Source organism: Centroberyx affinis, unplaced genomic scaffold, assembly GCF_046629955.1.
Source record: "Centroberyx affinis isolate AG114_WGS23_722 - 3 ecotype Tasmania unplaced genomic scaffold, CSIRO-AGI_Caff_v1 ptg001526l_1, whole genome shotgun sequence".
Classification (NCBI taxonomy): domain Eukaryota; kingdom Metazoa; phylum Chordata; class Actinopteri; order Beryciformes; family Berycidae; genus Centroberyx; species Centroberyx affinis.
In genome coordinates this window covers 91804-117514 of record NW_027279986.1, presented here as the reverse complement: position 1 = coordinate 117514, position 25711 = coordinate 91804, and the positions used below count along the sequence as shown (strand labels likewise).

The window sequence follows — 25711 nt, the reverse complement described above, 5'->3', positions numbered from 1 at the left end:
ACACGGAAAACAGAGCCTCATGTACAATGTAAAGAGACAATACAAAACATATTATATGCAGTAGATTACATACCACCCTAAATTTATTTTAAACAGTCAGTCAGTTGGCTATGTTGGAGCTTACAGATTCTCAGACAGAGCTACTCTGCTGCACAGGCTTAAACCAATTGCTTGTGTTTTCCCCCTCACAGCTCTGTGATGGATGCGTCAGTGTTTGTCTCCCTCTAACAGTGGCCAATGGTAATAACCTTCTGAAAGTCTTCGAACCTCTGTCACAAAGCCCCCACACACTGCTAGAATGAATTTGTCCCAGGGCAATGGCTTAATTTTCTTAGTTGGTGAAGCATTGTGGAATTTGTTGCAATCAGGCATTCTACAAACAGCTGTACCACTATTTTATCAATATCCATTTCCAAAGTCATTAAACACTTGATATCTGAAACCAGACACTGGCCATAACCTACATCAAGAGGAGGCAGGAAACTCTCCTAGCTGTTGCCCTGGTTTTGAAAGCCATCACTACGTCGATATGGGGCAGCATGGCAGGCGAACTAAAATAAACGGTCTATTTGAGTGGGTGGCAGATGCCACAGCTTGTTGGGCTCGCCACGTGTCTCTGAAAGTGGGGTGTCCGGGCGCACAGAGCCTTCTCCTGTTCCTTCCTCCACCCAGGACCTTCGGACGGGCCTTTCTGCACTCCCACACTGCAAACCACACACTTCACATATAGTTACAATTTATATGTTTATGTACCAAATACAGTTGTACATGGAGATGACATTAATTCTCTAAATATTTTGCACATTAGAAACATATTTTTTTCTTATGCGCTGTTGGCAACATCTGCAACTTTATCCAAAACATATTTTGGCCACTCAAAATACATCTATGTGGAGAAATACATTTTTTGTATATTTTGAAATATATCTCTAAAAATATTCATCTACTTAGCAGGGCCCCACTACGCTCCTGTCAAACAGATACTGTATTCGTTTCACTACATTATAGGTGATTGTGATGCCAGATGCAGAGATATTCATGTGCTGCATCTCTGGAAATGCCCCCAGCAAACAAACAAACCAATCAATCAATCAATCAATCAATCAATCAATCAACCAATCAATCAATCAATCAATCAACCAACCAACAAACAAACAAAAATAAATAAATAAATAAATAATGGAAAAACTTCAGTATTGGCTTTTCTTTTATTTTCTGCAGTGACTAATTTAGGTGATGAATATATTTAAATGTATTTTATCCCAGGAAGGACAGCATTAGCTGTAATAGGCTATATTTGAAATATGAGTTTATTCGAGGATACATTATTCATGAATAGATTACTGATATTTTAAAATATATGTGCATATCCCAGGATACATCATACATAACTACTCTATTTACTTACATTTTGAAATTGCTTGCCACATATTATTCCTAAAAAATATATAGACATATACAGACTTATATAGGCTAGAGTTATATTTTGAAAAACACTGTCAGTCTCTGTAGTACATGAACATCCTAAGTTGTTTTTCATCTTGTGTAAGTTGCTTGTGTTACCAAGGTTTAATTTGTTGGGCGTTTCATGACCAAGTTGGTATGCTGGTCTCATAACTCACGAGCAAAACAACATAATAAAACAAAAATACAATAAATCATAATGTGATCTCACAAATTTAGAACAGTCCAATATGAAATGTGCGCCCTATTGAAACGGAGCCGCTCGGTGCGCACAGGTAGCCTCACCATGTGACCGCTAGTGTGAAATTCCCACTATTGTGCAAGGACTATAGAGACAGCATTTCCAGCATGATGTTGTAGGCTCCACACTAGCAGCGGCTCAATGCAATAACTCTGCATTATGAATGGCAATTTACTCGTTTTCACTTCCAGCCTTTTCTTACTCCACGGGGCTTGTTCTGTGATCCTGTGGAAAGTTTGTCATTCGTGATCATGGTTTATTGTGGAGCGTTCAGGAATAGAAACTACACGTGGGGACGCTTTTGTAAGTTGACTAACATGGTGTTTATGGGATAGGATCTAATTGCCGGTGGATCATCTGAGCCACTAAACTCTCACACTGGCACTTAGAAGGGTGAAGCGGATTTACGCACAAGACCGGCTTCTCTGGATCTAAAACCAAACCACCAGTTGGAAGACAGTTCGCTGGCATGGCTGAAGAAATGTTGAACGATTCTTTTCCAGATTTGAGAGAGCTGGAAAATAAGGTCGGGATCAAAACACCGGAGAGTCTTCTAATTTGGATGAAGGATGCTGCGCATTCTGAAGACAGCTGGAGCTCTGATGCGGTGGAGAGAGGAGACCACGGCTCTCTCAGCGACAGCTTCTCTGACAAACTCAGAAACTTAAAACAGGAGATGGTAAACATTCCCATTGTTTTCACTGCAAAGAATTTTTCATTTAGTGTAAGAGATGCTACTGCTTTTTTATGGATCTTATGCGTATTTTAACACATTTTGCCTAAACAATACCCCTATTCTGTATTGACACTGCTCACACTCACAATGTGTTTTTATGCGTGTTTGGGTGTATGCGGCGCGCGTGCACGTGCTCGCGCGTCTTTTCATATTTGGGTACCGCACTAACTCGTACAACTCGTTTTAGCAATCACCGCTCTGTTTATCCTGAAGACAGGTTTCTCTCGCAGCTGCGGGAATAATAAACCCACCGGATTCTTCCTTCACTCTAGTGAGCCACTTCACCTGCTCAGGTTTATTTCTAATGACAGGCACTGTCACCTCTCTCTCCACCACACCCCGTCGGCGGGCTTTTCCCTCATTCACTTGCATTCATTTTACACATTCTAGCCGAATTCCTCTGCTCATTCTCCGCCGCATGTCTCTTCACCTTTGCTCCTCCCTCATTCTTCTCCCTCGTTTGCTCCAGTCCAATGATTCTAGTCAAACACTCGGAATTGAATTGCACACCTGCAAATAAGCGCACAAGCAGGGGCGGCCACTAGTGGGGGGAAGAGGGGGAGAGGAGAGGTGTTTGGGGGGGGGGGGGGGGGGGGGGGGGGGTCTCACATCTTGTCAGGGGGCCCAGTATTCCTAGCAGGCAGGAACACACTTCCGCATAACACCTCTTGCACCCCCTCCCCACACATACACACACGGACGCACACACCCAGTACAAAAAAAAAACTCACATTGAAAACGTACATGTGAAGAACTCTCTTTGTATGTGAAATGAAGTTTTCACATGTGAAACAAATGTTGACATATCTAATGGCAGGTGAAAATGTGAAAAATAAAAAGGAAAAAAAAGTTCACATGTGGAAAAATCTGAATCTAGAAATAGATATTTTTACATCTGGAGTCAAAATTGTCACATGATGTCAGGATACAACGTGAGAAAAATTGTTCACATGTGAAAACCAACATGTGTCCAGAATGGCACATGTGCTTTTAATTCACATGTGGGTTTTTCACGTGAGATTTTTGTAAGGGACACCTATTGCATCTGTCGCAGTCACAGGATTGTCTAACTCCCCATCCCTTCCACCATGCAGAAGTGGCTGCGCTCCGCCGATGTGAGGATCTTGCGTCAGCTGGTGGCCGTGCACGAGGGCATCGAGGCCATGCGCTGGCTGATGGAGGAGCGCGGCACCTTGGCCAGCCGCGGCAGCAGCCTGACGGGCAGCCAGAGCAGCCTGGTGACTGTGGAGGGGCCCTGGGCGTCCATGTCCCCCTGCAGGTACTGTGTGAAGTCTGCTCAGTGTAACGTACAGTGGCGGGATCATCTGCTGTAGCCACACCACACTGGTATTGCAATACAAAACTGTCTTTCAATCATGTGCTGCTACTAGATGATTCTTTGCAACTTCTGAAATCTGAAACAACAAAATTGAATGAAGGCTTTTGATTGCTGGATCATGCTGGATGTAGATGAATAAAGGCACTTTTGATTTAAGTTCTTGTTTTCTACATGTGGCTGAATATTCCCACTATTGCTCCCACAGGGAAAGCCCGAGTCCAGTCTCCCTTCAGGATCCAAACGACACCACTGCTGTTGAGGAATCGGCAGATCCGGCGCTGGACAGTGACAACGACGTTCCGAACCATAACAGCTACTTTGACATGCGGAGCCACGAATCTACCGAAGCGAGGCCTCCGAGTCCTTCTGGCTCCAAGTGTGAAGTCAGTTGTTCCGCACAGGGTGGGCATGGTCAGGCACGGTCTAGCACAAGTCCCGCCACTGCCAGCAGTTTGGTCAGTGCCACCTCACCGAAGCTGCAACCACAGGTTTCCGACGCCGCTCCATTACAGGACTTCAAAAGCGGCGCTGAGCCCTTCAGGAGAGCCTTGGTCAGATCCAGGAGGGGACCGAAAGGGGGTGCTGGTAGCTTCCCTAAGGAGAGTCTCGGAGCCTGTAAGAACAGCGCGATGGAGGAGGAACGGAGCATGCCCAGTAGAGAGGAGGCTCTGTTGGGTTATGATGCTCAGTGGTGCTGGGTGGAGTCACAGGATGATGTGACGTTTTTATGATCTTCTGTCATTCTCTGAAGCAAGATTTGAATTTATGATCCTTGGTTTGCAGTTATTCCCCCTAACAGTTAACCTGCCAATAATGCAGAGGGCTTTACAGTTGTAATGCAGTTTGATATGGAACGTATCCTGTAGGAATAAGAGCAGTGTTTAATGCTGAATGTGTCACTGTTTGACTGTAAAGAGTCAAGCTGGACTGTCAGTGGTTTTGTTTAGATTGTACACTGTTAGATCGTTGTATTTTCATTGTGACTGTTGCATTGCATTGTTCCAAATAAAGTGACACAATATCGCAAAATGGTTGAAAGCACACAATTATAATATATTATGGTAGTCTTTCAAGGATAGTTAGACACCTATATCCTTGGCTGATGAAATTATGACTTTTATATTTTATGTTTTAGAGATATTGAATTAACTTTTTTCTTTCTTTCCTTTTTTGGAAATGGTTATTTTCTTTTTTAACATTCCATGCGAGAGAATGCCATCATTGATGTGTCAAGAAAGATATTCATTATGATGTATTAATTGTGATTATTTTCTCACAAGTCCATAGAAGCTTATGACTAAGACCCAACAAAAGACGGTAAGGGCTTTCAAAGTAATGCCACTGTTATGTACTTTCAGCCAAACTTGTGATGCAATAATGAGCCTGTATAATTAAGATTTACATTTTTCGTAATAAAAGTTATTTAAAAAATCCTTTTACTGACTTGATATCTTCCTTGTCAGTCCACACAAGAGTCCCAAAGGAGAATGTTGCAGAATGACAAGTTATGTAGCAGTTATTTTTCAAGTAGCATCCATATTGTGTCCTTATGGGTGTTCCAGGGAGTCCAGAGCAAAATGAAAGATTTTTATCTCCCCACCATAAGTTAAGACAGACAACAGAAACCGTGTTAGATGGGAGTCCCTGGAACAAAACTTTTGTCAAAAAGAATATTTTAGGGGTCGTAGATGTCAAAATGATTGAGTCCCTGGAATTAAACCGTTTTAAAACATTCTATTTAATGTATATGTAAGCATGTGGTTAGTTACACTAACACAGTGGTTCCCAACTCAGCAATAGAACTCAGCTGGGATTTGGGATGGATTTGCTACAATAACACAGTGCTTACCTCGTATACAGATTTACACATTTCTTTCCAAGTGTTTTGAGGTGGGGTCTGTTTTAATCTTCTGATAACATACCTTGAAGTACCAAATGAGACTTGGCTGTTGAAAATAACAAAGATAAAATTGGAATTGCCATGTAATTGATGTTTTGATTCATTCAGTAGCCAAAAGTTGATGTAAACGTCACTTTAACTATCAGTTGTTGAAATTCTCTTTATTAAAACATGCTCCTAAACGTCATGTCCCGTCCACCTGATATATCGTTGAAAATTCCAACTTTCCCAGACGTGTTCACTAGAGATGGCCTCTTTGTAGGGTCGTTCATGTGCACTCATTTCCCAAACTTACATTTTCCGACAGCACTTGAAGGCAGCACCTGATAGTCGTCAACACTCGCACGCTGCTGACGTCATGTATTTACATAGGAATCAGGAAGTGTTGTGCAGGTCAAATAATTGCTCCATAGATTTGTGTGATTTCACAACTTATTAAAGGAGGATGTAATGATTCAGAAAGGTGAAAGGGAAACATGGAAGTTTATTTTCTACGTTGTCTTGTTTTCGTCGCCCTGACAGCTGGGACTTTAGGAGACGGTAAGTCTTTCTAGCACACGGAGCGAAGTCAGAGTGAACTGACATTAGCATGCTTGCTAACTAACCCATCAAGCTAGCTTAGCTGAATGGCCAACTTGAAAGAGAGACTTCAATGGCACCACGAGCGCTTTTTAACAACGCTGGGCCCACAAGTTTCGTCCTTACTCTAACATACAGACTGCTAAAGGGCTGTTGTTTGATAGCCTTACGCTGACAACGAAGGTGACACCATATATCTTAACGATATATCTCATCCAACTACATTGTTAATTGAGCCAGTTTGTTTCAACACCGGTCATCCAACAAACATTTTCACTGTGACTGCACCACTTTTTGCCTACCGCCCAGTCTCACTTTATAATAGTTGCTTTTTCGTAAGCGGCTTCCCTCATGTCATGCCTTACAGTGCCTATAACGTTATATGCCAGTTACGTTTTCTTTCTCACCGTTTTGTGACGGAAAGTCTACATTTCTGTGTGACTAAGTGCATCTTTCCGGTGTCTCCAGATTATGTAATCTCTACCTACAAGCTGTTCAGCCCCTTGAGTAACCTTCGATGCTCAGAACATTCAAGGATTATAGAAGGATTATACAGATTATGTTTGTGCATATGATTTTCAGATGGACAGGTGACCTTTGTATCACAGCTGTCATCCAAACCTGCTCAGAAGTTGTCAAGATATGGTTGGTATGGCAACGTGAGGCTGCAGAAGTTCCATATTCCGGAGGATGCTGCGGTCGCTCGCTGGCTGTTCTCTGTAACCAGGGGCCACGGTTTCCACTGTGGACAGCACAATGTCACCATGTAAGCTACTGCATCATGCTAGCATCTGCCTCCCTTCCCTCCTTTTTCTCTTCACTTATTTCGAATCAAGCTACCTTCTGCATTGTCTCTCTCTTCACTACCTCTTTCCACTCTTCCTTATTTCTTCATATCCTGTCCTGCACCGATTCTTTTGTAAAATCCTCCCTCGCTTTCTTTGATGCCTCTTTGCATCAAATTAGAGTTGGCTGTTAATGAACTCGCAGCCACAGAGTACACCCAATATCTCTCTCTAATGTTTTTTTTTAAAAATTCATCTTCCTGTCTCTCTTTTCCAGTCATATTCGGTGGGGTGCCCCCCCGGTTATAAACCCGGTAGGTTTGGTGTTTCCCAATGCAACGCTGTGGAGCCCCACTCTCTCTCTGACCCTGCCGGTGACATCACACAGCTCCACCACCTTTAACCTCTCCAACCCTGCGCCCGGAGACTGGTACCTTGCTGCCCACCTGCCTCGAGATGACGGCCGCATAGAGCAGAAGGTTTGTGTGAAGCTGTATGCTTGCTTGTTACTTTTCTACTGTTGGAAAATTTCCAAGGCTTTTGATCCCTCTGTGTTTATGACTCAAGTTAAAGTTGCTGCGGTTTCCATGCTGATTACTACTGTGTTTAAAGACTGTTTTGAGGAAAGGTTTGACACTAGTCATTTCAGTTTTGTGCGGCTTGCAAATAGTGACTAACGTTCTACACGATCTGCTTGCCCATCCAATTTGTTTGAAAAAAGAATATTATTTTGCTTTGAATTAGGGCTGAACAATTAATCAAAATTTTTATCGAAATCGCAATATGGCCTACTGCAATTTTCAAATCGCAGGAGGCGCAATATTTGTTAAAGGTGATGTCCTGGCCTACACATCATATTCTGCAGACTTAAGAAAACATCTTTGTTTGGTACAGATCCCTGCAAAAATCACACCATAATCATTTTAATATGTTTTTCAATGAAAATGAAAATAATAATAATAATAATAATCATAATGTAAAAATGATCATTCACTCTAATATCACGAATCATATCATAATTGCAATATCAGTCAAAATAATTGCAATTATATATATTTTCAAAATTGTTCAGCCCTACTTTGAATGGCCAAGATATCGTGTCAGTAGTCTATTTCCGCATTTGTCCTAAATCTGCAATTTACCCCAACCTGTTCCACTGGATTAGTGGTAAGCTGTTTGTTGTTCATATAAAGTTGCCTGGTTGGCTCTTTCCTGGTTCTCTGTTCATTTCTTGGCATTGCTGCTGGCATGTCTTTGTTGTTTACCAAAGGCTGGCCTTGAAAGAAAGCAAGAGAGGAGTGTTAGAACGTGGTAATATATGCATCAGATAACATCACCTTCTCTCTCTCTCTCTCTCTCTCTCTGAATTCATTTGAATTTATTTCAGTTCATTTCAATCCAGTTCAGTTCAATTCAATTCAGTGGGTGCTTTATTGGCATGACATAGAGATTCTATACATCGCCAAAACAGAAGGTTACAAGATAATCAACATTCATTATAGTAAAGTTACAGCAATCAACAAATAGCTATATACTGTATAATGGTCTGCATTCTGTGATTTATTTCCCTGTATGTGACAGCAGTTTTTCATAATTTTTGCATGATATCACACACAGAATTTTCTTACCACGTAGGGAAGTTTTTGTGGGTTGGGGAGAAGGTTAAACTCAGGATGTACTTATTTTATCAAAATAAGTTTTGTACTTGTTTTACAAGTACATCTAACAAGACATGAGATTCAGTCTCAGTCTCCCCATGGTGACAATATGGGGACTCTCTCTCTCTCTCTCCCTCCCTCTTTGTCTCCCACTCATCACTCACTCTCTGCTCTCTGACACAGGGGTTTCCGTCCTGCTCCTACTTCTTCCAGCCTCAGCTGTCAATCAGGAGAGCGGTGGACACACCCATTCTCCAGCAGGCCACGTCCCTCCCACAGACCGCAGCCCCAGACAGACCTGCACGCCTAAAGTAAGAAGTGGGTGTGTGTGTGGGTGTGTATGCGTATGTTTTCAAGAGGTGGGGCCACACTTTTTGTGTTTTCATATGTTATCAGCTTGAATCATTACTTGGTGGGCAGTCATATATGTTTATACAAGACCATTAAATGTATTTGTGTCTATGTGTGTCTAGGTTGTTTGTTCCAGAGTTTGCCTCTTCTCTCTCCGTGTCTGTGGCCGACTGCTCGTGGGGGGAGGGACCAGAGAGTGGGAACTGTTCACTGGTCCTGAGGCTTGGCTCCTCCTCTCTGCGGGAAGGCCCAGTAACGGTGAACTGCTCAGGCGCCGGCTGCTCTGCGACTCTCTCCACCCCGCCCTGGGACACCTGGATACGAGTCGTCGTGGAGAGCAGCCACGACAACCATACTGTGACCTTCAGCATCACCTCAAACTACACAGGTGAAACACATGACCGCATGCGCACACCTCAAACGTTAGCTTTCACACATTTTCCTTTGGCTCTAACACCCTAACTGTGTGTGCAATGCTTCTTCTAATAGATTTTATACTGTGTGTGTGTGTCTGTTTCAGTGGGCTGCAAGCCAAAGAGTGTAGGCCTTACAGGAGATGATGACATCAGGAAGCTCCGTGGCAACAGCAGCGACAGCAACTCCACGTTGGCAGGCAACAGCTCAGTGGTTACAGAGGCAGCTGCCTTCAGCAACACATCAGCATCATTGTCATCGTCTTTGTTGACGCCGGGGTGTGTGTGGAGTGTCCCCGTGCTCTGTGAGGAGCTGGATGTCCTGTCGCTCCGCTTCACCCCCGTCAACGGACCCAACGTCAGCGTTACACACACACACCCCACCCTGCTCAGCTACCCCCTGCACACACACGCCAGCGGTGGCACACTCAACCTACAGCTCACCCTCAACACTGTGAGTAACACTCAATTACATACAAACACACATGACACAGAGTTGTAATTTTGTGCTGGTTTACTTTGATCCCCAACAACATGCTCTGCGTGTGTGTGTGTGTGTGTGTGTGTGTGTGTGTGTGTGTATAGACTAATGTAACCCTGGGGAACAGCAGCAGTGTGTTGGCCTGTCTCACTCCCTGGGCTCCAGTCCTCGGCCTCAACCATTCTCAACCCTGCCGCACAGGTAGCTCATATAATTGGAATCATCTATTCACATCCACATCAAGGAATTTGTGCGTGATTTAATAAATAGAAAGAATTGGCTCAGCGTGATTTGTTATGAATCATATACATCAGTAGAAACAGTCAATTCAGTTCAAATACTTTGTCTTGTAGTGTGAAATTTGATTTGATTCTAACCCTAAAACCCTAACCCTAACCCTTGTAACAGGATTTATAATAAAAATACACAATAGAAATGCATAATAAATCACCACAACATATGGATAGACATCAGCTGATAAGATCAAAGGTTGTCAATATCTTGATATAGTGCAATAAAAAGAAATAGTCTGTTTTCTGTACAATGTGCACATGGTTCTCACTCGGAACCTGACTGATTGCACTGATGTCTTTATTGGTTCATTGGTTCACAACAATGCACAACAAAAGAGTGCACATCACTTTGCGTCATGTCAAATATTTGTAGACACTCATCACGTGCGTGTGTGTGTGTGTGTGTGTGTGTGTGTGTGTGTGCTTTTAGCTTTGTTCTTAGGTTATAGTGTTCGTGTGAACACCAGCGTCCCTAAGGTTGTGGTCAGGCTGCCTTTCCCTCAGTCAGCAACATGGTACCTCACTCTACAGCTCACCTGCAACAGGTAACACACACACACACACACACACACACACACACACACACACACGTACACACATGTATTTGTATACTCTATATGTTCTGGAAAAAGAGAGAAGCAACTTCACTGTGGTACTGCTACAAATATCCTTATACATACAGTATATACATATGCATCTGGATATATTTCTGTACTTACATATTCTGCATATTCTGTACCTTCTGTAGACTTGTTAATGTAAACACGACGCACATCATGTATATTGTTGTAAATTCACATATCTTCCCATATCCATCTCATTGTTCCATACTATATACTATGGACACTTTTCATTATGGTTACACCATGTATTATTATATTCAATTTTTTGTTCATGTTCCAACTTCTTTGCTGTATCCTATTACTTATTTCTGTGTGTTTATGTGTGTGTTTATGTGTATATGTGTGTGTGTGTGTGTGTGTGTGTGTGTGTCCTACAGCAGTGACTGTGGTAATGCGTCGGTGGTGTCTGTGGTACCGGAGGTGTATATCAGTGCCTGTGTGGAGGACTGTGGAATATACGGTGAATGTAGACTATTGAGATCCTACAGCTACCTCTACGCTGCCTGTGTCTGCAAGGCTGGTATGAAACAAACACACACACACACACACACAGGCACACATAGGTACTACTATACGTGTGAGGACTTTCCTTTGACTTACATTAATTCCCTAACGCCTATCTCTAACTGTAACCTAACCCTAAACGCCAGCCTACTGTAAAAACGTCTCAATATTAAAACTCACTGCACCTTTTTCTTGATAAGAGTTTGTAGCTGTCAGGAAAAAATATGGAAAATTAGTTTCCAGATCTTGAAAAGTGTGAAAATTACACAATCAAGTCTGGAAAAGTCAAAGTGAATTTGAAGAACAAAGTCTCACGCAGCTATAAAACTGGATCCTGATTGTAGGACAGTAGATAGACAAATTATGACAGTACCATCGTATAAATTCTTAAATATCTTTATTCGTACATGAAAATTACATTTTCTATAATAAGGTCTCTGCGTTGATTCATTCATTCACCCTGTCACACCTTCATTTGTGTGTGTGTGTGTGTGTGTGTGTGTGTGTGTGTGTGTGTGTGTGTGCGCAGGCTGGAGTGGGTGGGGCTGCACCGATGGCTCGGCGGCCCTGTCGTACGGTCGCCAGGTGACGGCGGCCCTGCTGCTCACGCTCAGTAACCTGCTCTTCCTGCCTCCCATCGTGGTGGCCGTCAAACGCTGCTACATCACCGAGGCCTCCGTCTACCTCTTCACCATGTTCTTCTCCACGGTAACACACACACACACACACACACACGTGCTTGCTTATTTAGCTGACTTACACTGAGTTGAGTGATTCATCTTTTCAAACAGATAATCTTCGTATGTGTGTGTGTGTTCCATATTTGCAGTTCTACCATGCGTGTGACCAGCCGGGCGTAGCAGTGCTTTGTATAATGGACTACGATACCCTACAGTACTGTGACTTCCTGGGTTCAGTCTCTTCTATCTGGGTCACCATCCTGTGCATGGCCCGTGTCAGAGATACACTCAAATACGTAAGACACCGACTTATTAATAATACTGTCACAGACAACTTAAGCTTAACATGCTATTTAAAGTACAAATGAACATTTAATGTTACTGTTGTTTGCACAAGGCCTTTAATTTGGTCTCTTTGTCTGTATTGCTGTATCTCTTTGTGTGTGTGTGTGTGTGTGTGTGTAGACTCTGTTCATGCTCGGTGCTCTGCTGATAGCCATGTCGATGCAGCTGGACCGCAGAGGCCTGTGGAACATGCTGGGCCCCATCCTCTGTGCCGTACTGGCCATGGTCACTGCCTGGGTAAGACACATGCCACGATCATGCAGGGATTCATTCAGTACTATCCTGTAGTGTATCTGCCGCACATTTTGTGTTGTTAAAGCTACGCTACGCAACTTTCCACGCTGGCGGCTCAAAATGGCAACGAGAGGTAACTGGTAACCTAAGAAGCGTTGTTTCTTAGGTTTAAACTTCACAGCTGGGGTCAGAGAAACTCGACTGTGAGGGTTAAAAAATGTATTTGTTAGAGGTTGGGTTGGCTAACAAACCACATCTAGGATATGAGAAACAGAGGATAGCGTCCTTGCTGAAGCCTCGTCTCTTTTGTGCTCAGGTGTACCGAGGCGTGCGGCGGCGGCAGTGCTACCCGCCCTCCTGGAAACGCTGGGTCCTCTACCTGATCCCCGGGATAAGCTGCGCCCTGATCGGGGTGTGCGTGTACATTTTTGCCGAGACGGAGGACAACTACTACTACACGCACTCGCTGTGGCACGTGCTGGTGGCCAGCAGCGTGGTGTTCCTGCTGCCGCCCAAGGAGAAGAACAGGGAGGCGTGGGGCTGGACCAGGGGCTGGAGCTGGAGCTGGAGACCCAGGGTCTGCGGATACACGCTGTGTCAGAGCAGCAAGGACGAGCTCTACACCGTCACATAGTAGGACACACACACACGGACGCACTGGACTGGGACGCTAAAAAGAAGAAAAAGGACTGGGCGTTGTGTTGTATAAGCACCGGAAACATGCACACACTTTACGAAGACATACACGAACAAACACAGGGTGTCTGCTGGTCCTGACAAAGTCTTAAAACGTCTTGAATCATGTTATCTAGACTCAAACTTTTAAAAGGTCTAGAATACAGTTATATGTAGCAAATCATTTTCAGATTTAGAGGTGTTAGAAATGCTGTGATTTCTTGGTGTGCTGTTTTTCCGACGAGAAATCAGCCCAGTCAAGCAGATCTATATTCTAATAGATCTGCAGTTGTTTTCTTTTTCATATTTTTCTCAATTGTGAAACTGGTCTTTCATTTTAAAGAGTAACTAAACCCCGATCCCAAATCTGTGTAAAGCCTGACATCTAAAGGTAAAAAGCATGCTACTGAACTGGTCATCTGGTATTGGCTGATCTTTGGTGCCAGGTGATGTCACCAGCTGTTGTATTCTATAGAAGGTGACATCACCTGGCACCAAAGATCAGCCAATAGCAGATGGCCATTAGATGTAAGGCTTTACACAGATTTGGGTTTGGGGTTTAGTTACGAAGTCTTTAAAAGTCTTAAATTGAACTTAAGGAAAATTGCAGACACCCTGAAGCACACACACACACACACACACACACACACACACACCCACCTACCTTTGACCCAAACTAAACCCGCTAAAACCTCCAAGGTGGTGCATTGCACTACCTTATATGCCAGCTCAGGTGTGAACAGCACTACTTCCTTCTAGCGGACCACTTGACCTTTGACCTCACGATGAGGCAACACCAGGACACATGTACATATTGTATATGTACATATTTTACTTGGATAGGATATGAATGTTCTGAATATTTATAAAGAATACTAAGCTGTATGGAAATCTTTTAAATCTTTATATTGAGTCTATTATTAAGTCTACTGATAAAGTATGCTATATTTATAGTAGATGTAAATATTCCTCATTCTTATGTCCTGCCTTTTTTTTTCCCTTTTCCTTTTTTCCCCACAGGCCTGGGCAACATTTCAGAATGGTTTCAACGATTTGACCCATTTGAGGTGTGCTTAATTGTGTTTTATTTGTGTTTCGTTGCAAAACACATTCACTGTAACTGAAATAATAATCAAGCACATCAAAAGTCAATTATTTGAAACATGTTTAACTACTTTTTTTTTTTTTTTTGCCAAAGTCTGCTTAACAAAAGTTATCATGCCTTGCCATAATGTCCTCCTCAGTCCCTTACTTTTCTTTCCTATTATTGTAAAACTCATTCTCAGCTATTGGCCCATTGTAATTCAGGGGCTTTTAGTCAAGTGTACACATGAACAAGTGTGCAAGTGAAAGTGTAGTGGGTTGGGATGCAGGGTGCCTCTTGGTTTTCACTGCAGGGCAGGAGCTTAAGTTTGTTCTGAGGTGATGTGATTGTTCCTGAGTTTCACATGAAGCTTGTCTTGACACTGAATGTCCCTCCATCGTTTGTTGTCATCCTTCTCTTCTTCACTGTCTGTCTTCCTACCCTGAAACCTTACCAATTCTTATCTTTTACCAAGATTTGTTCTGAAGCACTTTTATGATTATGAAGCAAAGATTCCAGTCTGTAATGTACATAGCCCATATGTGTGTGGATGGGCATTTGATGAATGTATATTTAGATCACTGTGTCCAGTGCCTCCTCCCTTTCTGTGTCTTTTTGTGAATGAGTGTGTGTACATGAGAGTTTACCGTATGTGTGTGTCGTCTCTTGCATCAGTACTGCACTTTTCTCCAAACCTTCTTTTATTTAAGACTCATAGTTTAGGTGCTACTATTGTCTGTGGTTTCCTGTCCCGTACTGTAATGATTTTTTCAGATTTTTTTCCCCCTTTCTCATTGTGATTTTGCACAGATTCAAATTGAGCTGATCTTTTGCACGGTCACACTTTGATAGCCTTCCTTTCCTTGTTGAAATTTTGTTTTTCTTTTATGAGAGAGAGATAGTCTTTACCGTTTTATTTTGTTGTGGTATACTGTAGTGTGAAAGGGCATTCCCGAACAAACTACAACAGAGCACTCTATGAGCGGAAAGATAAAGGCGTTTGGTAGAAAACATTATTATACTTCCATGTACTGTACAATTACTTTGAAATCTGTTAAAAATCCAAACAAAATTCAAAGTACCAAAAATAAATCTGTGGTATGAAAAGAAGCACTTTTTGTCTGATATTACTGGTAGAGTTTGTATGCGCACAATCTCACACTGTCTCTTTTTCATCAGACACACACACACACACACACACACACACACCCGAGAGAGGATGGGGAAAGGGAGGCAAGCAGATTATCATAATCCTCAGACATATAAAAAGTGCTTGTCCTGAGTGTTTAAATACACATTTCCCTCTGTGTGTGCGTGTGTCTGTCTGTGTCCCCATATATAGCTTACCTCCATTAGTAAATTTGATGGGCTCTCAGGTCCTACAAAGCTGACAGAGTGCTGCAGAGCTGAGTGCTGCAGGTCACACCACATCACGCCCATCGCTTATTGCTTTTTGTGTGGCTGGCATTTGAATAGACTAAAAGGCAGGTAAGTATTTTAACCTTTTTTTCCTTGAAACTATGAATTGGGACCTAAAATGGGTCCTGGATGAGTGATACATTATTTTATCTGAATCCTGAGTTTAAAGAGTTTAAGAATCCTAATGTGATGGTGATGGTCTGACTAACTGTAGCAAGTTACATATAGACAGCTATGCTATAGACAGGAGCATCAGCTAAATGCCTGGACCATACAGTCATTATAAAGATTCATTTTACATAAAGTTCCCTTATATCCTCAGTCTAAACCTTTATTCTGTCTCAACCTTGATGAGTTCTCTTAATCTCAGGTAGCCAGAAGAGGGAGTCAGTCTGACAGAAGAGGCCGCAACTCTCAGGGGACCAACTGAGGGAAGAAGGGAGGGAAGTAAAAACTATGTTTGTACAAATAGAAGGAGAGAGGGAAAGATTAAGGGAAAAAGAAAGAAAAGCGAAGGTAGATATTTAAAAAAGCCTGGTGACATATTTAACCATCCACACACACACACACACACACACACAGACAACCACAGCATGCAGAGCTGAGAGCACAACACGGCTGAATGCTGTCGTGACATTTTATTGGCATGAGAACATGCTCGAGCAAAATCAACAGCAACAACAACAACAGTCACAGAGAAGCTCCAGCATGGAATGAATAGAGGAAGTGAACTGTAAGGTAACCACGGAGACACAGGGTGATGCACATTTTCCACTACAACCATACTGTACACCTCTATCACTCTATAAACAAGGCTCTCCCTCTACCTGCTCATGAACCTTTATGCTGCGAGAGGAAGAAGGGCCTATATGCTTTCTGCATATTAGATTCAGAGGAAGATTCAATTTAAAAGGCTCTCCGGGGGATCGAGGGAGGAGACTATGGAGTCAGATAGGAAGACTTGGTATGAGGAGCGACGTCAATATCAAGTACAGAAGCACACATTCTTTGCACTGGGAAGAATATGCAGTGGTAGAAGCTGTCATAGTAGCACTAAAAGCTCTTATTTCTATGCTGATCACTGTTCATGCTCTGGGAATAAGATCTGAGATGAAGCTCTACGTCCAAATCCTAGCTCCAGTTAAGTTTGCAGCGGTGAAAGAGAAAGCTTCGGCTCTCATTTAACCTCAAAGAACAAAAAAAAAAAGCAGAGGAGGACTCCTTGGATGGTTGCTACGGTGACCGAAAGAGACAATGGAGGTCTGACGGGCGGCGACCGCACCTTCAGACCTGGGAGACGGTTGAGTTGGTACCCGCTTGCCCCGCCCCCTTGGCCTGCCCGTCTTCCTCCGTCGCCGGGGCGGCGGCCTGGGCGGGGGAGGGGCTGGAGTGGCGCTGCCGCCTCATGAAGGGAAACACACTGAAGGAGCGAGAGAATACTGATGTTAGTGAATGAATGAGTGACCACAATGACATGACCAATCACACTACAATTCTATTCAAGATGTAATAAAAGGAGAATAATGTGATTATGTTTTTCACCTTTTCTTGGTCTCCTGGGGGACAATAGCTTTGGCCAGCATGCTCTTGTATAGGTCAGACTTCAGATATCTTGGATAAGAGTCCTAGACACACATACACACACACATGCACACACAAATAAAAGGGTCAGACCACCTAAGTACTAAAAAGGTGGGTGGTAAGACCAAGCCTGCCACATACATTAGAGCATTAGCTATGAGGGTTCATTCCTCTAACAGCTGTCATTTGGCTGGGCTGGCTTTCAGTATATGGTATAGTAGAGGAAAAAATTATATATTCCCGATGAACCTAAAGCTGACAAACAGTCAGAGACTCTATGCTTTGTATCCCATAAGACGTGATGACTGATGATTTTCACACACACAGCTCAGTCCTGAATGTGATTTTTCAGATACGGCTTCCAAATACATTTCTGGTGTTTCCATTATAATGATAAAAACGTTGGACTCACTTAACATAACTGCTGCCCATGACAAAGGGTAAGGTTTCAAGTATCAAAGTAAGGGGTCAGGGGTCAGACCTTCTTCATGAGGAAGTAGATGTGCATCTGTGCATCGTCCATGACGAAGCGATGTGGGTGTTTGATCCCCTCTAGCGTTTTATCCATCGTCTTGCTGTCGATGTTCACCCACCGGGAGGCTCCCGGTGCCAGGAACTGCCTGGCAGGACACACACACACACACACACACACACACACACACACACACACACACACACACACACACACAGGCAAGTATGAAATTCTGAATAAGATACAGAGTGGTCAGCGTGTGTGTGTTTGTGTGTCTGTACACTTACTTGTAGACTTCTTCCACTTTATCTACGATCCTGGAACTTTCTCCATGTCGAAGATCCTCGCAGGCCTGCCAGAAACACAGGTTCTCCGCTAGAGAGAGAGAGAGAGAGAGAGAGAGAGAGAGAGAGAGAGAGAGAGAGAGAGGTAGGGGTATGGAGGAGGGGAATAAAACAACAGTGAATGGAAAATAAGGTAAAACGTCATTTAGTGGATGCTTTAATCCACATTGCCCTTTGTCCTTTGTCTTCATCCATCTGTTGAATCTTTTCCTCAGATTTATCTCACTCCTCTCTCTCTTGTCTTATCTCTCTTCCATTCTTTTCATCCTCTCATCCCTCCATGTCTTAAAATGAATCCTCCCTTTCCCTCCTCCCTGCCTCTTCCATCTCTTACTACTCGGGTTGGGAATTGCTATGTCATGGGACAATGATGTAATTATGAATGTTTTACAATATAATAACAATTGTGATTCAATTTATAATATATACTGCTAAATAGAGGTCGCTTTTCTTTCACTTAACTACAGTAAACAGTGACATCCCTCAGGCCAAAAAAAGCTATGAATTAATTACTAGGTAACATTCAGGCAAACTTTCTAAGACAAATTAATTCTCTTTTTAAAAACATAATGCATGACAAGCCTGTGTGAAATATTGATACTTGGTGTTAAAGTGGTAATCCACGACTTCTTCATAGATTTTTTAGAGTTTTACCTACCAGACACCGGAAGCTTTCATGATCTGGCTATAGGTTAAATCAATCGGCAAATACAAAGTCGTAAAACGTTTTTTAAAACAACATTTATTTATATGAAAATGTCGCAGATTATTACTTTATTGTAGTCCAATATTTCCCTCAGTCTTCCTCACCGCTAAACTCTTTCTCCAGGTAGGTCAAGAACTCCTTCCTCCCCATGGAGTCTTTGAGAAGCTCCATGAAGCTGAAGCTCCAGCGCTCCACGCGGAGTCGTGTCGGGGTGGGCACCCTGCTCACACACACACACACACACACACACACACAAAAAAAAACACAGACACCGATATATTATACATAGACTCAGAGAGGCAGATTCAGACACACAGGCATAAAGACAGACAAAAGCTTTCACTTTAAACATTTTTCCACAAGTAACCTTGTGATTTTTTACAAGCATCTGTAATCAGAATACATTTTTCTAGTAATGAAACAAAATACAGTTTAAGTTTTTTGTTTTTTTTCTCTATTTAGAATATGTAACGCTAGAGAAAGCTGGCTTGATCTTATCTGACTGTGTGGAGCATTAGTTTTGTCCATTTCAGTGTGTGTGTGTGTGTGTGTGTGTATGTGCACATATTCTCTCACTTTTCTGTGTTCATTGTCCAATGGGCAGTGTCATCAGAGATCCAGGGGTTACTGGGAAGGCAGCCTTGCATGATGGGATCATGGTTCTGGTACTGCTCACTGTATTTCACAAAACTACACATCCACACACACACATGCACACACACACACACACACAGTATTATTGTATTAGTGCTGCAGATCATAAGAGTTAATGGCCATTAATTCCAACTTGCCTCAGGAAGCGTCCATTAGTGGCTCTTATAGCAAGAGCACTAAGCCTTATGTGTGCGTGTGTGTGCGCGTGTGTGTGTGTGCTAGAGTGGTAGAGTGAGGGTCAGACAGCACCATGTCCATTAGTCCTTTAGTTTCACACGGACTTGCAGTAAGTCCAGTTTGTGTGCGTGTGTCGTCTCTTGCACCAGCAAAATTATGTGTGTGTGTGTGTGTGTGTGTGTGTTGAACTGACACATACCTTTCTAGGCAGATAGATGACTTTACACGGTTTCTCCCAAGGGCCCTCTTACAGGTTTCAATCTGTAAACAACGGCAGCACGCACACATCAAACACACACACACACACACACACACACACACACACATAGACAGAGAGAGTAAGCTATACTTTATATTTAGTGTACATAAAGTGAAGGTATAAATGATTTATTATGTTTACCTCTTTCTTGTAGTAGTCACTATTCTAGTTCTGTTGAGGGAAACGCACAGAGTCGTCAGGTTAGCTCACACACTGATTGCATTATGTATTCATACAGTGGGAGCAATGGTAGAAGCCAGCTTCCATGCAACTATCTTGTTTTAGTGCAACTTGGATATGGAGAAAGGGTGCGTTCAGACTGGGAAGACTGTGTATCTGCTTCTATACATTAATCAATAGTGGAGCTCTCCTGTACACTTACTTTGCAGCAATGCAGGCAGCAAGAAAGAGAAAAGGTGATGAAACAAGGAGAGAGAAGAGACAGCAGACGTGTTATCAAGTTAGATTGATCAGAGTAGAAAATGAAACAGAATTAAAACCGGAAGTGGTGTAAAGAAATGTGATGATGTCACTGACCACTGTAAGTCGAGAGCTGAAGTTATTTCCTCTCTCTGGACCCATGTCCAACACATCATGCGCCCCAGGCTGAAAACACACACACACACACACACGCACACACACTGAGAACTAAGTATCTGGTATGTTTGTCTTTGAGTGTGTGTGTGTGTGTGTGTGCATTTCTATGGTGAGACGGTGCGTGTGAGCGAGCACTTATCCTTCCTTGGGCTTTCCACTCTACTTGTTCTGACTTTTATTCCCTGGTTTCTCTTTCTTTTTCTCCATCCCCTCGTCCTTAATTCATAAGGGAAAGAAAGGATGGAGCCCCTCCCCCAAACCGCCGTCCTCTGCTTCACCTTATCCTCTCCCCCACGATTCCTCTACACCTCCCATCTTCCTTCTCCTCCCCTCCCTGTCCCCTCCCATTTTCTCCTTCTCTCTCTCTCCCTCTCTCTCTGTCTCTCTCTCCTTCCTTCCCCTCGTTGTCAGCTGAAGCTTTTACCAGATGAGTTGAATATTTCATGTAGGCTGCAGGAGCTGGGACTGAACATTAGTCAGACTATCTGACTTCACTGAGACCTCAGACTGGTTCCAATGCCAAGACAGCAGAGCCGGCCTGAGACAGATTATAGTATAGAACATTGTGTAGTGTAATGTAGTTTAGTGTAGCGTATGATAGCACACTATAGTATCATGTAGCACAATATAGCACAGTACAGTACAGTACAGTACAGTATAGTATAGCGTAGTAGTCTACAGTACAGTATAGTACACTATAGTACAGTACAGTATAGTATAGTATAGTATAGTATAGTATAGTATAGTATAGTATAGTGCAGTGCAGTGTAGTATAGCATAGTATAGTATAGCAATCTAAAGTATAGTATAGTATAGTATAGCATAGTAGTCTATAGTACACTATAGTACACTATAGTATAGCATAATATAGTATAGTATAGTATAGCATAGTAGTCTATAGTACAGTATAGTATGGTATAGTATAGCATAGTATAGTATAGTATAGTATAGCACAGTATAGTATAGTATTGTATAGCATAGTAGTCTATAGTATAGTATAGTACAGATAGTATAGTACAGTATAGTACAGTATAGATTAGTATAGCATAGTAGTCTATAGTACAGTATAGTATAGTATAGTATAGTATAGTGTAGTGTAGTATAGTATAGTATAGTATAGTATAGTATAGTATAGTATAGTATAGTGTAGTGTAGTGTAGTGTAGTGTAGTGTAGTGTAGTGTAGTGTAGTGTAGTATAGTATAGTATAGTACAGTACAGTATAGTATAGTATAGTATAGTATAGTATAGTATAGTATAGTATAGTGTAGTGTAGTGTAGTGTAGTATAGTATAGTATATTATAGTGTAGTGTAGTGTAGTATAGTATAGTATATTATAGTGTAGTGTAGTGTAGTATAGTGTAGTATTAGTGGTCTATATTATCATCAAAGTATGTAGTATAGTATAGTGTACAAGTACAAGATGGTTGAGAATAGAATAGAATAGAATAGAATAGAATGCAATACAATACAATACAATAGAGTGAACGTACCGGGGGTCTGTTGATGAGCCAGTAAGCTTGCTCCTGACATTCTAGAACAATGCGATCAGCCTTCCGCCTCTGTTTAGATGCTCTAAAGATAAATCACACAGTAAGTTTGTGTGTGTGCGTGTGTGTGTGTGTGTGTGTGTGTGTGTGTGTATGCCTGCATGCGTACCTGAGCTGTTCTCTGGCTTGCATCACCACAAAGTCCCAGGTGTGGTTGATTCTCTTGTGTAACTGACTGTAACTTTCCTACAAAGGAGAAGAAAGAGGAAGAAGAAAAAAGAAAAAATACAGGAGAAAGAGAGAGAGAGAGAGAGAGAGAGAGAGAGAGAGAGAGGGAGAGAGAGAGGGGGGAAGAGAGGAAAGAGAGGAAAGAGAGGAAAGAGAGGGAAAGAGAGAAAGAGAGGAAAAAGGAATACCATTTAGAATTACACATAAATATGTAAACACATACTAGAAAAGAAAAAGGGACAAACTTTCTTTCTCTACTCTAGGAACCCAAGATTACCCCAGACTCACCACTGCATAATTCATAATACACACACACACACACACACACACACACACACACACACACAAAACGCCAACTCACCTTTTCGTATTCCATCAGTTCTCCCTGTTTCCTTATGTTCTTTTTAGCTAAATAGATTGCTGACGACATGGAAAGAGGAAAACAAAGAACAAGGAAAGGAGTGAAAAGAGAGAAGAAAAGAGAGACGAGGACATTTGTGTCCTGAGCTACAGTAAGTGTTGCATGTTTTGGTTAAATACTCTATTTATTATCTGTTCCAAGAAGCATTGTCCATTGTACATTTGTATGTATCTTGATATACCTACAAATGGAAAATATGCAATATCAATGTAATATACTGTAGATCTTTATTTTTCGGTTTTTGGTAGACAGGGGCCCTAAAATGTTAGCTAAAAGTGGCTGAAAAGCATGACAGTTCCCTTCATCCCCTTCAAATCACCCTATGCCTCCTTAGCCTCATTGATTTACTTTCAGCACTGACTTACCATAGTCCAGCTCTGAGGCAGGCCATCGGGTACTGGTCCAGAAGTAAGGAGTCTGAGAAAGAGAAACAACTGAAAGTTTACTTTTTGATAGAGGTGCATGGAGGAGACAGGCAGATGGGTGGGGGATTAGGAAGTGGGCTAAAGGAAAGAGAGAGAGAGAGAGAGAATAGAGTCAGTGACAGAGAGGAGGTGGAGGATTGGTCAAAAGTGGTAAACTGGTTTTGAATGGGATAGAGGGACGGAGGGGTTTTTCAAGCAGGTGGAGCGATCATAGGAGGGATGGTAGTCTGACCTGGAAGCGGTAGGGTGTCTCATCAGGTCGTAACAGGAGAGATCTTGGCTCCTTGAGGGGGTAAATATACCCATATTTCACCAGCAGGCCACCAAGGTGTAATGCCTCTGAAAACACCACAGAAGAAGTCCCAAACTAGTCATTAAGCTGCCTCACAGTTTCCTCAGTCTCTTATTTCTTTTTATTCGAGGAATAGAGTTTACCCTCCTTTTTAGGCTAACGAGAATCTTAAATTCATAGGCGACATCGTAGAAAATAGTATCACAATGACATAAAGTTTGGACCTTTATGAAGGGAAAAAAGCATAAATGTATGTTTTTTCTGAAAATATAATTGATTTATGTTCATATTGGTTGTTGTTTGCCTAAATGATGATCACCAACATAGTTTACCCACCTTGTAATACACCACTACATCACTGGTGATGATGCATGGGCAACAGAGACAGGCAATGTTGCTTTCATTAGGGATGAAACTTCCAAATTGGACAAACTGAATGTGGATAACATAATTATAATGGGCTATAAGGAACAGAAAATAAGGATAAAATGCTTTTGGTCAAAACTGTCGGTCAAATTGCACATGCACATCGCCTCCGAGCCTTGCCTGTGTACAGTATCACAGCCTTTAACGTCATCATCCCCGCTGTAATCTAAAATATTCCTTCATCAAACCGTGGCTTGGTTCCAGAGAGGAAGTGCTTCATCAATCTCCAGTCTCTCCTCATTTGTTAGAGAGCCCTACTTTTGTGACAGCTACAAAAAAAAAGGCTGTGCGATGCATTTTAATCAGCTCTTACAACTCCGTGCCCTGCTGCTGACTGCTCTCTGCTCCCCCAGGCTGCACAGAGGGAAAGGGCTATTTTCTCTGGACTCAACTTTAATTTAGTAGGGATGCTTCCCCAGCCAAAGACGCCCATGGGGACACTAATCAAACCCAGATTGTCAGGTGAGTTAATCAAACTCGGATCCTCGGGGGCCAATCCAATCCATGTTTACAGGAAGCACACACCTGCACCCCCCCTCCCCAACACACACACCACCACCAGTCAGCTAGTGAGAAAACACTATATCCAGGCAACACAATAGCAACGCAACAACAACAAGCCAGACACACCAAACAGAAGCAGACAGGATAGTTCCACCAAAATACTCTCTGTCACACACACACACACACACACACACACACACACACACACACAAACATAGGTGTCAACACAATCATTTACCTTCCTCATAGATATTGTATTTCTGGATCAACCATGCAATGATATCACGGCCTGCAGAGAGAGAGAGAGAGAGAGAGCAAGAGAGAGAGAGAGAGAGAGAGAGAGAGAGAGACAGACAGACAGAGAGACAGACAGACAGACAGACAGACAGAGAGAGAGAGAGAGAGAGAGAGAGAGAGAGAGAGAGAGAGAGAGAGAAGAATCAATAGACCGATACGCTATTCCATATTATCATGTGTCACCAAGACTGTCTGACCATCATTCCTTCCTCCCTCTCTCTCTCTCTCTCTCTCTCTCTCTCCCCCCTCTCTTTCTGAAATGACAGGAAGTGGAGAAAGGAGCAAAGAAAAGAGGACAAACTTTCCTCTACGCTGCAAAACCAGACAGTATTATTCAAGATACACTGCTGCATTATTCATGGCCAGCGGGACAAACACACACAGACACAAGTTGCACATGCATGTACACACACAGAGAGAGATGCTGATGCACACTGACATAAAGAGACACACACACACACACACACACACACACATATGTGCACACCTGTCATGGCGTGGGGGATGACAGTGATAAGAAGCCTCTGGTTTCTCATCTTCATACCCATGTCAGGGTCCTGCATTGCCACAATCACTTTCTCCATCTGTTGGGAGAGCACACACACACACAAACACATGCACACACAGAGATGCACACACACAAGCACACGCATAAACAAACAATACAGAAACACAGTCACCCACACACAGCCATGCAAATGCACAAACACATACACACACACACACACACACACACATACACACAAGTCTGAGAATAAGGCTTTGAGAAATACTGAAAAAAATATGCACATAAATGCATCATCCTGTCATCTTTCATTTATTTGTTTTCATTCTGACAACATAATTTATCCGTTCAAATGGTTTGCAGATTTATAATCCAGGCAGGTCTATATTTGGCCACAGTGATGAGTAATGTGGCACACAGCAAAAACACAGGAAAGAAGACAGAAAACTGAATCAGGCAATCTTACCTTTCGGAAGCATGACATCTGTTCCCGGTGCCAGCCTCCTTTAGCCAGGGTGTTGATGGTCAT

At 42.5% G+C, this 25711-nt stretch overlaps 3 protein-coding genes across 3 annotated transcripts; 2 read left to right on the top strand and 1 right to left on the bottom strand.

Moving 5' to 3' along the window:
• Nucleotides 1–1861: 1861 nt before the first annotated feature.
• On the top strand, nt 1862–5158 carry LOC139650655 (leucine rich adaptor protein 1-like). Its single transcript, XM_071527389.1, has 3 exons — nt 1862–2384; nt 3536–3720; nt 3986–5158. Exons 1-3 carry the CDS (start codon nt 2175–2177, stop codon nt 4509–4511), a joined length of 921 nt encoding a protein of 306 aa, XP_071383490.1. The 5' UTR covers nt 1862–2174; the 3' UTR covers nt 4512–5158.
• A 905-nt stretch (nt 5159–6063) lies between these two features.
• pgap6 (post-glycosylphosphatidylinositol attachment to proteins 6) lies at nt 6064–15495 on the top strand. The gene is made up of 13 exons (XM_071527383.1): nt 6064–6220; nt 6842–7025; nt 7322–7523; nt 8886–9013; nt 9176–9441; nt 9574–9920; nt 10052–10148; nt 10671–10785; nt 11241–11383; nt 11897–12075; nt 12197–12343; nt 12513–12629; nt 12943–15495. The coding sequence occupies exons 1-13, from the start codon at nt 6157–6159 to the stop codon at nt 13258–13260; spliced, it is 2307 nt and encodes a 768-aa protein (XP_071383484.1). The 5' UTR covers nt 6064–6156; the 3' UTR covers nt 13261–15495.
• A 959-nt stretch (nt 15496–16454) lies between these two features.
• On the bottom strand, nt 16455–25711 carry rgs11 (regulator of G protein signaling 11). Its single transcript, XM_071527384.1, has 17 exons — nt 25649–25711; nt 25165–25261; nt 24619–24669; nt 23391–23497; nt 23099–23150; nt 22674–22732; nt 22254–22330; nt 22088–22169; nt 20535–20603; nt 20139–20162; nt 19938–19999; nt 19484–19597; nt 19012–19127; nt 18145–18232; nt 17867–18005; nt 17347–17429; nt 16455–17224 (listed from the first exon to the last, which is right to left on the bottom strand). Exons 1-17 carry the CDS (start codon nt 25709–25711, stop codon nt 17089–17091), a joined length of 1419 nt encoding a protein of 472 aa, XP_071383485.1. The 3' UTR covers nt 16455–17088.

Coding starts and splice junctions, on each gene's coding strand:
- pgap6 (XM_071527383.1), top strand. CDS start 6,157: ATGGAAGTTTATTTTCTACGTTGTCTTGTTTTCGTCGCCCTGACAGCT. Junction 6,221..6,841: donor AGCTGGGACTTTAGGAGACG/GTAAGTCTTTCT, acceptor TATGATTTTCAG/ATGGACAGGTGACCTTTGTA. Junction 9,442..9,573: donor CATCACCTCAAACTACACAG/GTGAAACACATG, acceptor TGTCTGTTTCAG/TGGGCTGCAAGCCAAAGAGT.
- LOC139650655 (XM_071527389.1), top strand. CDS start 2,175: ATGGCTGAAGAAATGTTGAACGATTCTTTTCCAGATTTGAGAGAGCTG. Junction 2,385..3,535: donor GAAACTTAAAACAGGAGATG/GTAAACATTCCC, acceptor TCCACCATGCAG/AAGTGGCTGCGCTCCGCCGA. Junction 3,721..3,985: donor GCGTCCATGTCCCCCTGCAG/GTACTGTGTGAA, acceptor TTGCTCCCACAG/GGAAAGCCCGAGTCCAGTCT.
- rgs11 (XM_071527384.1), bottom strand. CDS start 25,711: ATGACCATCAACACCCTGGCTAAAGGAGGCTGGCACCGGGAACAGATG. Junction 23,151..23,390: donor AGACACCCTACCGCTTCCAG/GTCAGACTACCA, acceptor TCTCTTTCTCAG/ACTCCTTACTTCTGGACCAG. Junction 22,733..23,098: donor TGCCTCAGAGCTGGACTATG/GTAAGTCAGTGC, acceptor CCATGTCGTCAG/CAATCTATTTAGCTAAAAAG.